Source organism: Nothobranchius furzeri, chromosome 6, assembly GCF_043380555.1.
Source record: "Nothobranchius furzeri strain GRZ-AD chromosome 6, NfurGRZ-RIMD1, whole genome shotgun sequence".
Lineage (NCBI taxonomy): Eukaryota > Metazoa > Chordata > Actinopteri > Cyprinodontiformes > Nothobranchiidae > Nothobranchius > Nothobranchius furzeri.
In genome coordinates this window covers 31,037,488-31,050,991 of record NC_091746.1, presented here as the reverse complement: position 1 = coordinate 31,050,991, position 13,504 = coordinate 31,037,488, and the positions used below count along the sequence as shown (strand labels likewise).

Below are 13,504 nucleotides of genomic sequence, written 5' to 3'. Positions count from 1 at the left end.
TGGAGCCGCTAACAAATACACACACACACACACACACACACACACACACACACACACACACACACACACACACACACACAGGCTCACGACAACATTGTGACATCATATGGTACCAGCTAATGTTCTAGGGTACCTCTTAGCCAATAGCGATGGCAGATTGAAATTCAAATGCTATGCAGTTTTTACCTGACAACGGCGCAACACTGACCGTTTTAGGCAGAAAATTAAAATTTGAGCTAAAATGCACTAAAGTGCAAAACTATTGACTACACGTGTCTGCAGCGCGATTAGACACACATTTATATAGTTTATCAGAAATGATTTGGGTGACTTGCTCTAAATTTGGGATCCGAATTTTGGTTTTTGTTAAGCTTGAGCGGTCTCCAAATTTTAATACCGTCTAGCTTCCTCCACATGTTACCAAGGTGTACGGTGTAGCATCGATGATTACACTACATATTTATTAAAATGACCAATAAGACGTGATAATTCCATATAAATATGAAATATCAAACTGATTAGTCTTTCCATGTTTAATCAGAAGATTATAGTTATTTTACTTATTCAGGGACCATAAACATACTTTGTATTAATTCAGAGTCAAGTACATAGTTTATAAAAATGAGTTTGTTTCTTTTGCCTAAACTAATGATTATACATGACAAGCTGTGAATGTGGTAATGGAAGCTTAAGTATATGTGTGGATTCTGGGTTGGAAAATAAATTTGGCAGTTTGTTTGGTAAACTACAGATTTCTTAAAAACAAACATCTGATGCCGGTGTGCATTACCAGGACTGATTTAAAAATGATGACGTAAGCCTTAAGTGGAATTACCAAGGTGTTGAATTGGACCTTCACCGTTCAGAAACGGAATAACAAACAACACACATGATATTAACAACTTTTTAAAAGAGCAGCTTAAAAAAAGAAATTTGGCCTGAAAAACCAGCATGTTTACCTTTATCGGCTTCGATGAGTTTGTGGCAGACCCCCGGTTACTTTGGGGTTTACTCTGACATCCGGGGAAGGCTGGCAGCTTATTTCCACCAGAAAGGCGCGTTGTCATCTTGTTTATTAGCAGGCTCCAAGCAGAAGGCTGCTATTTCAGCTACCTGCCGTTCCGACGGGGCCTGCATCTTTCGCGGTCATCGTTTGTTTACAGAAATAACCTCATCAGTGTTTACCGGCTCTTCTTGTAAGTTTGCTTCGAACCAGAAATACTCCCAAACTGCAGGTGTGTTGTTTTTAGACACCAAGTCAGCTGGTGCCATGCTGTCATTTTTCTCTTGTCGTGTCACGTGATGACATCACGTTAAACTTTACGGAAGGTCTCTGAAAGTTGGACAAAACATTTTAAACTATATAAGTAAAATGGAAAATTCAACCATGCCTCTGGTTTATACATTAAATTACTTAATTTAATCTTTTTTATTTATTTATTTATTTCCATGTCTACTACTTGCACAGTTCTTTTCATGACGGTGAGGGTTGGGGTTAGGGAAGTGATGCTGTTGCTATTTTTTAACACGAGCTGTATACAGTAATACCATAATATTGCCCAAGCCTATTTTTTTATTTATTTCTAACGCTCTCAGTAGATTTCATAATTTAACTAATGTTATTTTCGTTTGTTTCACGTTTGTTTCAGCTTTACAGCTCGGTGGAGTTTGGTAGAAGGTGGCAGCTGGTGCATGAAAGAGTGGCTCCTAATCGATTCTACTGGTAAGAACAATTTTTTTCTTCACAGGTACATTTTATTCCGTAACAACAAAAGCTTTAATCAAATCTGAAGGTGACCTTGTAAGGTGTTTCATTCATTTTTTGTTATTTTTTGGGACGGTTTATTAGAGATTACAAAGAGGACTTTCATGTTAAAATAAGATTAGAAAATTTTGAGAAAAAAAAAAATATATATATATATATATATATATATATATATATATATATATATATATATATATAAACACACAACAAAATTATAAACGCAACACCTTTGTTTCTGCTCCAATTTTTTATGACATGGACTTAAAGATCTAAAATTCATTCCAGATAGACAATATTACAATTTCTCTCAAACATTGTTCACAATCAGTCTAAATGTGTGATAGTGAGCACTTCTGCTTTGCTGAGATAATCCATCCCATCTCACAGGTGTGCCACATCAAGATGCTGATCTGACATCATGAGTAGTGCACAGGTGTACCTTATACTGCCCACAATAAAAGGCCACCCTGGAATGTGCTGTTTTTTGCTTCATTGGGGGTCTGGGGACTCAGAACTGGTCAGTATCAGGTGTGACCACCATTTGCCTCATGCAGTGCAACACATCTTCTTCGCATAGAGTTTATCAGATTGTCAGTTATGGCCTGTGGAATGTTGGTCCACTCCTCTTCAATGGCTGTGCGAAGTTGTTGGATATTAGTGGGAACTGGTACACGCTGTCGTACACGCCGGTCAAGCACATCCCAAACATGCTACACGGGTGACATGTCCGGTGAGTATGCTGGCCATGCAAGAACTGGGACATTTTCAGCTTCCAACAATCGTGTCCAGATCCTTGCAACATGAGGCCGTGCATTATCTTGCTGAAACATGAGGTGATGTTCATGGATGTACGGCACAACAATGGGCCTCAGGATCTCATCACGGTATCTCTGTGCATTCAAAATGCCATCAATAAAATGCACCTGTGGTCTTCGTCCATAACAGATGCCTGTCCATACCATACACCCCCCACCCCCCACCCCCACCCTGGATCCTTTTTCTGGTTTAGGGTTAGGGCTAAATTAGACCAATGTCAGTGCCATGTGGCTATTTTCTCTTCTTTGCATTGTACCGCAGGTTCTGTCACACATAGTGGTGTCCAGCATGTCTTCATTCAGTTACTAAGGCATGACAAAAGCCTTCAGCTCAACAAACCACAGAAGAACTGTTGGGTAGTAACAAGCTGGGCTGCTGGGAGTGAAGGGAGCCTGAGGGCTGAAGCTGCAGACGCTGTCAGAGTTCTATTTTAGTTCGTGCTCTGTGCAGGAGCTGCTGTGCTAGCCCAGCTAACGGATCTGCACAGGGGGCTTATGTCTCCTGTACATGTGTAAGCTCATTTGTGATTCGATGAACCTGAGAGGAACTCTGTGACACGATGCAGCAGAAAGCCCTCTGCTCAAACCACCACGGGACTCGACTGTTATCAGGCGGACGGCTTAGCATGTACATGCATATGACATAAAAATCTCTGCAGAAACATCTGGAGCTGCAGGTTTTTATTATTTTGCAGGACGAGGGCTCCAGCTCAAAAATAAGCCTTTTTATAAAATCAAGTTTTGACCTTCGCTGTCTTCTGAGGCACATAGTTGCACCAAAGGCTAAAATAGCATCACAGAGGGGTTGCTGTTGGCTCTCCACAAAGGTTCGAGCATACAGATTTAAACAAATCTTGTTATTCTGCTAACTCCGCTCTGCTGTCTGGTACCAGAATAGATTATTCAGTGAAAATGGAAATAGAAATTTGAGAAGTAGGCCATTCTGTACAAAGTTTAGTTTCATCTCCTAATGTTATAAAAGAGTGCAGTGATTAGGAGCTTTGCTGGTCTTTGATTGTCTCCGTCTACCCCCCCCCCCCCCCCCATGCATCTACTACGCTTCAAGACATTCTCTCCACTTTCATACCATCTTTTTTTTTCCACCTTCTCCTTTTAGCTCCGTGTCTTGGCAGCTTCTGATTCTCCTCTGATCCTCAAGCCTTTTTAATTCATTTTTAATGCAGTAATGATTATATGCTGTTCCATCTGCTGGCGTCTCTACTGTAGTACCAAATCAATGGATTTTCCTCTTCTAAGGATGTGAGGAAACATCGGGGGTGCCTTTGGGCTCTTCTGAACAATTAGATCACATGCATTACCAGAGGCTCTACATGTTAAACTGTCCTCCACGGGAAGTTCCAGCGGTTCCTGCTGGTCTTTACTGCTGCCGTCATGATCCAACCTCTGTTGTTAAACATTCGTCCGGCCCTATAGAGTGCTATCGCTCAGGTCAGACAGCACTTACAGCAGGTGGCATCCGCCCACAGCCAAAAGACTAATAGTGATGTTCCTGAAACACATTTGTCTGCCTTTCAGGTCCAAAATGGGTTTGGACAAAGAGCCGGGCTTAATTCACCTGGAAACCAGCATCTCTGAAGGACGTGAGTAAGACTGTCTTTGTTCTGCAGCAGAAGCATTCTGCTGAGGGAGAGAGGAATCGTGGGGGGGGCAGATTCTGCTGTGGGAAAATGTGAAGGGACGATGGAGATGGCCAAGTCTGGGGACACACAATGACAATGTAGTAATGTATGAATTGGAAGGCTTTTAAAGCCAGCGGTCCATTATTTAACTCTGCTTTGTGCCGACGTAACTGTTGAACATAGAGGAGCTGATCAGAAACAGGTGGATTCACAGATCTGGGTCAGGGGAGACGTCCAGCCTCAGTAGAAGACTTTAGTCCTACGGTCTGGTCCCTGAGTAGCTGAAGGATGAGACCAGCAGGTTCGGGCAGCGTCTGCAGTGACGTGGACCCTAACTTGGTCTGTCGGGGTGAAGACGCAGATGATTCAATCAATACTAATTCCATTCATCCCTCTTGGGTGATGGGCTGAGGAATAAATCAAATGAGTGGATACACGCAGCCTAAAGAGTTTCCTCTGAAGGTGGCTGCCTCAGCCTCGAGGATGGGTGAGGAGTTTGGACATCCAGAGGAGACAGCTGAGGTGGTCTCACTGGTTTTCCATCCCAAGGGATATCTTTGAAGGCAAACCCAGCACATGCTGGGGGGGGGGGGGTTACCCCCAGGCTGGTCTGGAAATGCTTTTAAGGTTCCTCTGTAAGAGGCGGTGAAGGTGGCTTCCTGCCAGTGGATGAGTAGGCCTGGGATGATAACTGACCAACAAATTATTGTCGATAAACGATATTGTTGTCGACATTTTCAAGACCAAAATAACCACTTATATAATGTTAATATATCACAATAATGCAAGTACACCCTTTAAGATTCAACAATGAAATGTTTATTTACCTTAAGTGATTTATTTTCAGCAGTAATGAAACCTCTGAGCTCCGTTTGTTTCCTATAACCCCCCCACTGTCCTAAAGGGTGACCTCGCGAGGAAAGTTGACCAGTAAGCAGGATCGATGGTTTACCCCTTGAGGTCCATGTGGCAGGGGTGAGGTGATGCTCACTCTTCATCCCTGCCACATGGACCTCAAGGGGTAAACCATCAATCCTGCTTACTGGTCAACTTTCCTCGCGAGGTCACCCTTTAGGACAGTGGGAGGGTTGAGGTCGTTGAGATCTACGATATTGATTGTAGACCATTTTTGAAAGTACCGATGTCTAGCCACCTTCATAGGTGGATTCCTGTAAGAGAAGTGTTCGTCCTTGTTCTTTTTATCCATCCTTTTGACTCTTGTTCTGCTTCAACTTCAGCTGCTGCTTCCCCTAGTCAAACACCTAAAATGCCACTAAGGGGGTGCGGTTGGCATGCAGGTCACTAGTCTGCCAACGACCGATATATCGAGGCTGGAAAAAATATTGAGTTCATTTACATCTATCGCATGATTCATTGATTTTCTCATTATTGTAGAAAAATCCATTAGAAGATACGATTCCAGTGAATTTGGTGACCTTTTTTATTCTTATTATTGACTTTGTTTACAATATTGTTTCTTTTCTATAGTCTAAATACTGTAAATATCTAAATGTCTTAGTTTTAGTTCCTCTGATTGCAAATCTTCTCCACATTTTGGTACAATTGAATCATATGTATATGCATCCAATAGAAACTTCCAGATTACTTTTGAAATAAGTACACTTGTTGAAAATGCATTTGTTGGTGTTCCAGAGAAACGTAGCAAAGGGTTTTAGGTAGAATAAAAATGTCTAGGGCTTGATGTGAAATACTTCAAGACAAGCTGTGTTTAGAGGAATGAGGTGAGTCTGCAATCACAGAATCAACTGCAGCAGGTTTGGGGTGCAGTTGATTCCTTGATTGAGTCTCCATCTCCATCAAAAACCTCCACAGTTCACCAAAAACCAACCAGTTTCCAGATGGGTCCAATGTGCTCGTTTGGTGCTTCTCTCTGAGGTACGAAGAACATCTGTTCAAATTAGCTTAAAGTTCTTTCCTGCTAAACTCGTCCATCATGATGACTCCATACCAACAGAACATGTGTGGATCTGCTTCATCTTATTTGGGTTCATTAAAGAAAGGTTGATGAAACAAGGCGGCTGTGCAATCGTGTCAGAAGTTACAGTCACACACCCAACTCCATCACTATTGATCACGCTGGTATGGAAGGAGCCGACACGTATTTGGCAGAAGCTGACGTATGGGGACAGGCTGTCCAGCTAGCGCCGTGATTGAAGGCAAAGAAAGCAATTGGCCTCTCTGGTCATCCGTCTTCCCCTTACCCAGCTCCTCCTTAACTGGGACCACTTTACTGACACGAGTAATGCAGGAGGCCAAAAGAGAGCACTTAGCTCGGGGTGAAGGCTGCCTTTCTTCATCGGCTTATATCATGGCTGAATCCCTGGCCTGACGTGTGCGTGTGTGTGTGTGTGTGTGTGTGTGTGTGTGTGTGTGTGTGTGTGTGCGTGCGTGTGTGTGTGTGTGTGTGTGTGTGAGCAGAAGCGCTTTATGTCACCTGCAAGCTGCAAAACTGCACAGATGCCAACAAGGGCAAACCATTCCCCGGATACATTGACCCCAGTTCTCTGGTGGTGCAAGATGAGTATGTGTTTGTCCAGGTAAGTGATTGTCCGCTTTCCACAGTGCAAAATATTAGAGCACTTTGTGTGTGTGTGTGTGTGTGTGTGTGTGGGTGTGTGTGTGTGTGTGTGTGTGTGTGTGTGTGTGTGTGTGTGTGTGTGTGTGTGTGTGTGTGTGTGTGTGTGTGGGTGTGTGTGTGTGTGTGTGTGTGTGTGTGTGTGTGTGTGTGTGTGTGGGTGTGTGTGTGGGTGTGTACATTGAGGCCATATTTAGACATGTCCACTTCTCTTTATGCCACTAAAATGTTTCCACCTGAAGGTCTCTACTGCAGGGAAGCCAGTCTACTATGTTTCTGCAAAAAGAGACGTCTTCACTCCCATGAAGCTACCAAAGTACACACTGCCCAAGGTAATAAAAACACACCACCTAAACAAGATGCATGCTCCAACACATAAAATCTTACTTAAAGGGATATTTTTGTGAATTAAAATGATGTTATTTTTCTATAGTAACTTATTAGTAAAACCAGACCTGCAGGATCTTTAAAATGATTTGGACTCGGGATATTTTTGCTTTTACACCTCGTGTTGGTGCTTTAGAATGAATAAAGGGACATTGTGCTGCTGAAAGTTCTGACCACCAGCCTGGAACCCACAGATGGCCAGTCCGCCCCAGACTATGGAAGCCTAAAGTCACTAATGTTTATCTCCGGTGATTACAAACAAACACAAGAACAAACAAGACAAAAACGTTAAAATAATAAAATAAAAATATAATTTTGGGATCTTGATTGCTCACCTTCTGCCGGTCGACCACTTGGTGGAAACAGTTTTAGTTTAAAATGGTTTTTAAACAAATATTTAACTTAAAGCAGCAATGGCAAATCTGCAAAACAAGCTTGTTTTAAACACAAACACAGTGACAGAACCCTCACCCCTTCTGTTGGCTTTTGCCCCTAGGCCCCTCCCCCCGGTACAGTAAATTGCATTGCATAATCAGTGAAGGACGCAGGTACATGCAGAAGTGTGGTGGTTCAGTGAGGCCGACACCCGGATTGTCCAACGGTTGCATTTGATCTGTTTTTTAAACAAATGAGGAGAAGCTTTATAGGTATATTTATAGCTATACTACGATAGAATGTTGCCAGGGCTAGGGTTAGGGTTTTAAGCTAGCTTGTGTAGGATTTGGTAAATCGAGTGCTTTAAGAGCTTAATATATATATTACCTCTACTTATGACCAATAAGCTGTGATACTCTACATCAGGGACTCCCCAAGTGTGGTGCGAGCACCCCCGGGGGTGCGCGAGCTGCCACTAGGGGGTGCACGAGGTGAAAAGTGTAATGGCTGCGGAGCTCAGAGAAGTCTGTCATATGTCACCATTAGCGTAGCCAGAAACTCATTTGTGGGTGGGCCTAAGAAAAAGTAAGTGGGCCCAATAAATGTAATTGAAAACAAGTATATGTTGCTTGTGTGTGTGTGTGTGTGTGTGTGTGTGTGTGTGTGTGTGTGTGTGTGTGTGTGTGTGTGTGTGTGTGTGTGTGTGTGTCCTCCGCATGTGCCCTAGCTTCATAACGATGCGCTCCGAGCTTCAGCGCTCTGGCCTGTGCACGCTGTCAACAGCAAGATATGTTCCGTATTTGATCATTTTTAACGGTGTTGGAGGAATCTGAAGGTGGTGAGTCATTCTGGCAGATTGTAATTAACACCTGTCTCATGCAGGTGTTCTGACGTTGTAAACCTCACACACAGAACATTGTGGATGTAACTAAATAACAAGAAATGATTCCCAACTGAGCATTTTAGCATTATTATATTATTATATTAGCACACTGACTGTGGGACAGCATTCTAAACGTGTCAGGCTATAACAGCGCGCTGAAGATCTGAAGTTCAGAGTGCGTCTGTCAGAGGTCAGACGCGTTCCAGCGGAACCACGGCTCACGGGCGCACAAGTGAGCACATCTGGGCTGGGCAGAAGTCATTTTACAACATTGGTTTAAATAGCGCCAATAACGAGACGCGGTGACTGGAGCGGCTCATGGAGCTGTGCCGCACGCGCACACACACACACACACACACACACACACACACACACACACACACACACTGATTCAACAAGCGCACGCTGCGCTGTGCCGTCAGACTGAAGGCAGAAATGAGTGCTGCTGCTTCCGTGATAAAAACTTTTAAGAGGTTTTATAACAACATTTTTCATTCAAGGTCATATTAGCTTCCATTTTGGGAAGACGTATTCAAATCGAGTCCGCTCCAGCCAGTGACTCCTCATGTGTGGCGGCGGATCGCAGATTCAGCCACACCATAAAACAGCAATAAGTCTGTCTGAGGCAAAAGTGAACCTCATGGCTAGAGCGTTTCCATATTTTCCCCCTATAGACATTTGATTACGCACAAGTAGGAGACCAGCTCAGGTTTACGCAGAGCAGAAGGAAGGAGAGAGCTCTGGGTAAACGTTCCTGCTTTAAGAAAACCATTACATTGCATTGTTTATGTGCTACCTGGGCACTCTAAATATTGATTTAAAATTAAATCAAAGGGAATTGTAATGGTATTGAATGTTTATTTATTACTATTTCAAAAATACATACATAAACATAAAAGTGATGGAGAAAAGAGGTCGATCATATTTTTTAACCCTGTCTGTCGAGTGACTGTTTAGCGTATATATATATATATATATATATATATATATATATATATATATATAGCCATGCCCTGATGTGGGGCTGGGGTGCGCGGCTAAATAAGTTTGGGAACCGCTGCTCTACATAAATACAGCATATCAACCTGCTTGGTCTCTGTGTTTACGCAGTTTAAGTTTTATTCAGGGACTGTAAAGCCTTCGTTTTGATTCAAGGAAATCCAATCCAATCCAATTTTATTTATAAAGCGCATTCACAAGGCATTACAACCAAACAAGGCGCTGTACACTAAAAATGTTGGTTAATTAAACAGGCGTTATATAAACATGTCGAACACAGATAAAAGATAAAAAGGAAATACAACAAAATTCCCAAAACTAACAGCTAAAAATCATTAAGACACAGGGTGAAGTAAAAATAGGAAAAAACATTTTACAAAGAATCTCAATAATACGGAAGTCGATAATTGTGGAGTCCATTTTTAAACAGTGCAGATGTCAGTGAGGTCCATAATTATGTTGTATAAGCTAGGTTGAAGTAGTGAGTTTTCAGGCGTGATTTAAAAATGCTAGCTGTTGGTGCTAGCCTCACTAGCAGTGGTAATGCGTTCCACAGCTTGGGTGCACAGACAGAGAAAGCCCTCTCTCCACGGCTTTTTAAACGAGCATTGGGAACAGCTAGGAGGAGCTTATCTTCAGACCTGAGAGCACGCGGCGGGTTGTAGTAATGGACAAGTTCACACAGATATGGAGGAGCTTGATGGTTCAAAGATTTGTAAGTCAGAAGCATAATTTTGAAGTTTATCCTGAACTGCACGGGCAACCAGTGGAGAGATTTCAGAATTGGAGAAATGTGTTGTCTTCTGTCAGCTCCAGTCAGCAACCTAGCTGCTGAATTCTGGACCAGCTGAAGTCTAGAGAGAGCTGCTTTACTGATGCCGTATAAGCAGGAGTTAGAGTAATCCAGCCTTGAGGTGATGAAAGTGTGGACCACCGATTTCAGAAGACGTACACTCAGGATGTGCTTTAGTTTCGAGATGCGTCTTAGTTGGTAAAAACATGATTTAACTGTGTTATTGACCTGGGCATCCATCTTCAGAGCCTGGTCCATTTTTACTCCAAGGTTGGAGATTACAGAGGATACATTAGGTGAGAGATAGTTGAGGTCAGGTTGATGAGTCGCCGTGGTACTGTTAGGACTGAAAACAATGAGTCAGTTTTGGAGTCATTAAGATGGAGGAAGTTGTCAGCTAGCCATTGCTTGACCTCAAGGATACAATCAGACAGAACTTTCGTTCCTCTGTCTGATACCCGACTCGAAAGAGTCGGGTATGTAAAAATAAGAATTTATTTCCCAAACAATTAAAACATGACAAGTTAACTAATATTTACTGTGATGGATGCATCTAGATGAGTAGATGTGATGTACCAGAATGCGATGTTATCAGAACTTCTGTATCTAGGAGAGCTGAATTCTGGGTGTTAAAGAATTTGGTTTGCGTTAAGCTATGAAGTTGATTCTTATCAAAAAGCATCAGACGCAATCACACTGTGTTCTTCCTCACCCTTCGGAGACCCTCTTCATGGATCCGGAGGTCATCAAGGTCACATGACCTCTGAGCACCCAGGTCCGGCAGATTGACCACAGCGCCGACTTCTCCAGTCCAGAGATGTCGCCAGGCACCCAGGTTGGATGGAACCGTTTGCATCTAGACTCTTAAGGAGTCGGAACAAAATCAGCTTGTTCTGCAGGAACCGTCTGCTGTGTCAGCTTTGCAACAACGTTGACGGCGTGTCAAGGCTGCTTCTTAGTTAAAGAGACTTCACCATGGACGGCCGTTTCCGTAGCTTCCTCTAGAACTCTGTAGGCTGAGTGATGAGAGCTGGAAGGCGACTCCAACTCGATCTGGAACGAAGTGCAACTGCTGAATCACCAGAGTGATTCTGTTTTAATGTTCTCATGTTATGATTGGTGTGGCCAACCAGAGGTTGACATGTTGAGGAAAATTACCAAGACAACCTCAGAAAACACGCCTTCTTTGATACCGGATGCTCTGATCTGGGGTAAAGTAGTGTCTATGCCACGCGTTTGACTTAACTTTACCTTGTCCTTGTGTGCGTGTAAATGGTGATGGCCTTGTCAGATCAACAATACTGATCCATCTATAAATCAGTGTAATCACAACATAACATTCATTTCAAACTTCAGTCATTCAAACACAGATTAATGAAAGCATTTCATTTATATTATGATTATCATAAGTGACAATAAACAAACAGTTATTTAATGATTTTTTAACTTATAAGTTAAACAATTTCATATTTAATTTAAGAATTCATTCTTTGATTAAGCAACTGATCCGAGCTGCGAGTGTTCACTTATTCAGAGGCGGGGTAGGGGCCTGTAGGACGATAAGGGAAGCTTGAGGCCTTGAGGAGGGAACATCATTGTTGATAATTCGTTATCGTGTGTTCAGAGCTGCAGAGAGGCTCCGAGCTCAGCTGATGGGATGAAGGCAGGCAGATTAAAGGGAACACTTGCCGTCTCGTGTCCCATTTTCACTGTACTTAAAAACTGACCATTACTGGACATTACTATTCCATTAATTACATTACTATTACTGGACCTGGACTGCATGGTGGCGCAGTGGTTAGCACTGTTGCCTCGCAGCACAAAGGTTGCAGGTTCGAAACTCGGCTGCAGCCTTTCTGCGTGGAGTTGCGTGTTCTCCCCATGCATGCGTGGGTTTCCCCCACAGATCACAACACGCCCTACAGGTTATAAACTGTAAGTCGCTTTGGATAAAAGCATCTGCTAAATAAATAAACATAAACATAACTCTTGTTTTGCCGATTTGCTATTGTAGCTTTAAATGAACAAAGAAAAAAACAACAAAACTTGAGAATATCATGGTCTGTGTCTGCGTCTTCCTCATGTGTCTCCTGCTGTTCCCCATTTGCCCTCTAGGTTCCCCTCCTCAGACTTCCCTCTCCCAGGTCCTGTGCTCTCTTGGCCCCCTCTTAGCCACGCCCCTGTAGTTTCTGTCTGTGGTGTTTTCCTTTAGTGTTAGCTTCCCCTTAGAATAGTTATGGTTCATGCCTTCTGGTCTTTTGTTTTTCTCTCAGGTCATTTTCCTTTCTTACAGCCTTTAGTGTGTTTTTCCCACCAGTGTTTTCTTCCTCCTCCCTGAGTTAGTAATTGTGTTCACCTGGTCCTCCTCCCCACACACCTGCAATCATCTCCCTCTCATCTTCCCAGTCTATATAAGCCCTGTCTTGTCTCTGTGTTGTTGTCAGCGTGTGTTCGAGCTCTGTCTGAGCTTCTTGTCTCTAGGTTTTTGGTGCTCTAAGAGAGCTTCGGGTGTCCTGTGCTCCAGGACTTTTGGACTTTTGGCTCGCTGCCTCTTCGATTAATTTTTGTTCCTTCATCCTGTAAATAAAAGCATTTTTACTTTGAATCAACTTCTGCCTCCTGTCGCCAGGGTAATCTGCGTTTTGGGTCCTAAACATCTCCACGTGACAGAGGAATTCAAACCATAGATGTTTTAGTAAAACATTAAACATGATCACCTAACATTAACATTAGCTAAATATGATTACTTTTCCTATCTAATTACAACCCATGTGACCCAAAATAAAATGCTGCCACACAATCCTCCTGAACGTGTTAATAAACCTGTCTGCAGTGTCTGATGCCTTTAAGATTGATTTGATTGGAATTATATGATTAATTTCCAGCTTTAGAGCAGAAACAGAAGCTGGAGTTTAGCTCCGTTTCTTTGTGAGAGCCCTTTTTGCAAACCAAGGCCAAACGCAGCTCTCCCAGAGTGTTGGGGTTGTCGTTCCGGACTGCTTCGTGTGTGCAGGACCTTGCTTATCATGCTCCCACTGACAATTAAACATGTTTTATTCAATTAAGCCCTGAGCAGCCTACTTGTTCTGGACTGGTTATGAGCTGTCATTAGCACAGTCAGAGGTAGATGAAGCACAGCTGAACAGCATGACCTCGGCTGAATAATTCCTGTCCTAATGATCGCTGTTTCCTCTTAGTTAAAGCTGTGATGATGGAGCAGCTCTGATGGTTGTGATGAATCCCAGCAGGAG

General features: G+C 42.9%; 1 protein-coding gene across 5 annotated transcripts in view; it reads left to right on the top strand.

The window, feature by feature from the left end:
* The window catches only part of sorcs1 (sortilin-related VPS10 domain containing receptor 1), a 240,367-nt gene that overhangs the window by 183,197 nt on the left and 43,666 nt on the right, over positions 1-13,504 (top strand). For all 5 annotated transcript variants that reach the window (XR_008563892.2, XR_001574014.3, XM_054743833.2 and 2 more), the window contains exons 5-8: positions 1,650-1,723; positions 4,117-4,181; positions 6,660-6,778; positions 7,059-7,148. Coding sequence is in view for 3 of the 5 variants with exons in the window: in XM_054743833.2 (XP_054599808.2) it covers positions 1,650-1,723; positions 4,117-4,181; positions 6,660-6,778; positions 7,059-7,148 (348 nt within the window). In the remaining 2 variants the exon portion in view is untranslated. The remainder of the gene's footprint in view (positions 1-1,649; positions 1,724-4,116; positions 4,182-6,659; positions 6,779-7,058; positions 7,149-13,504) is intronic.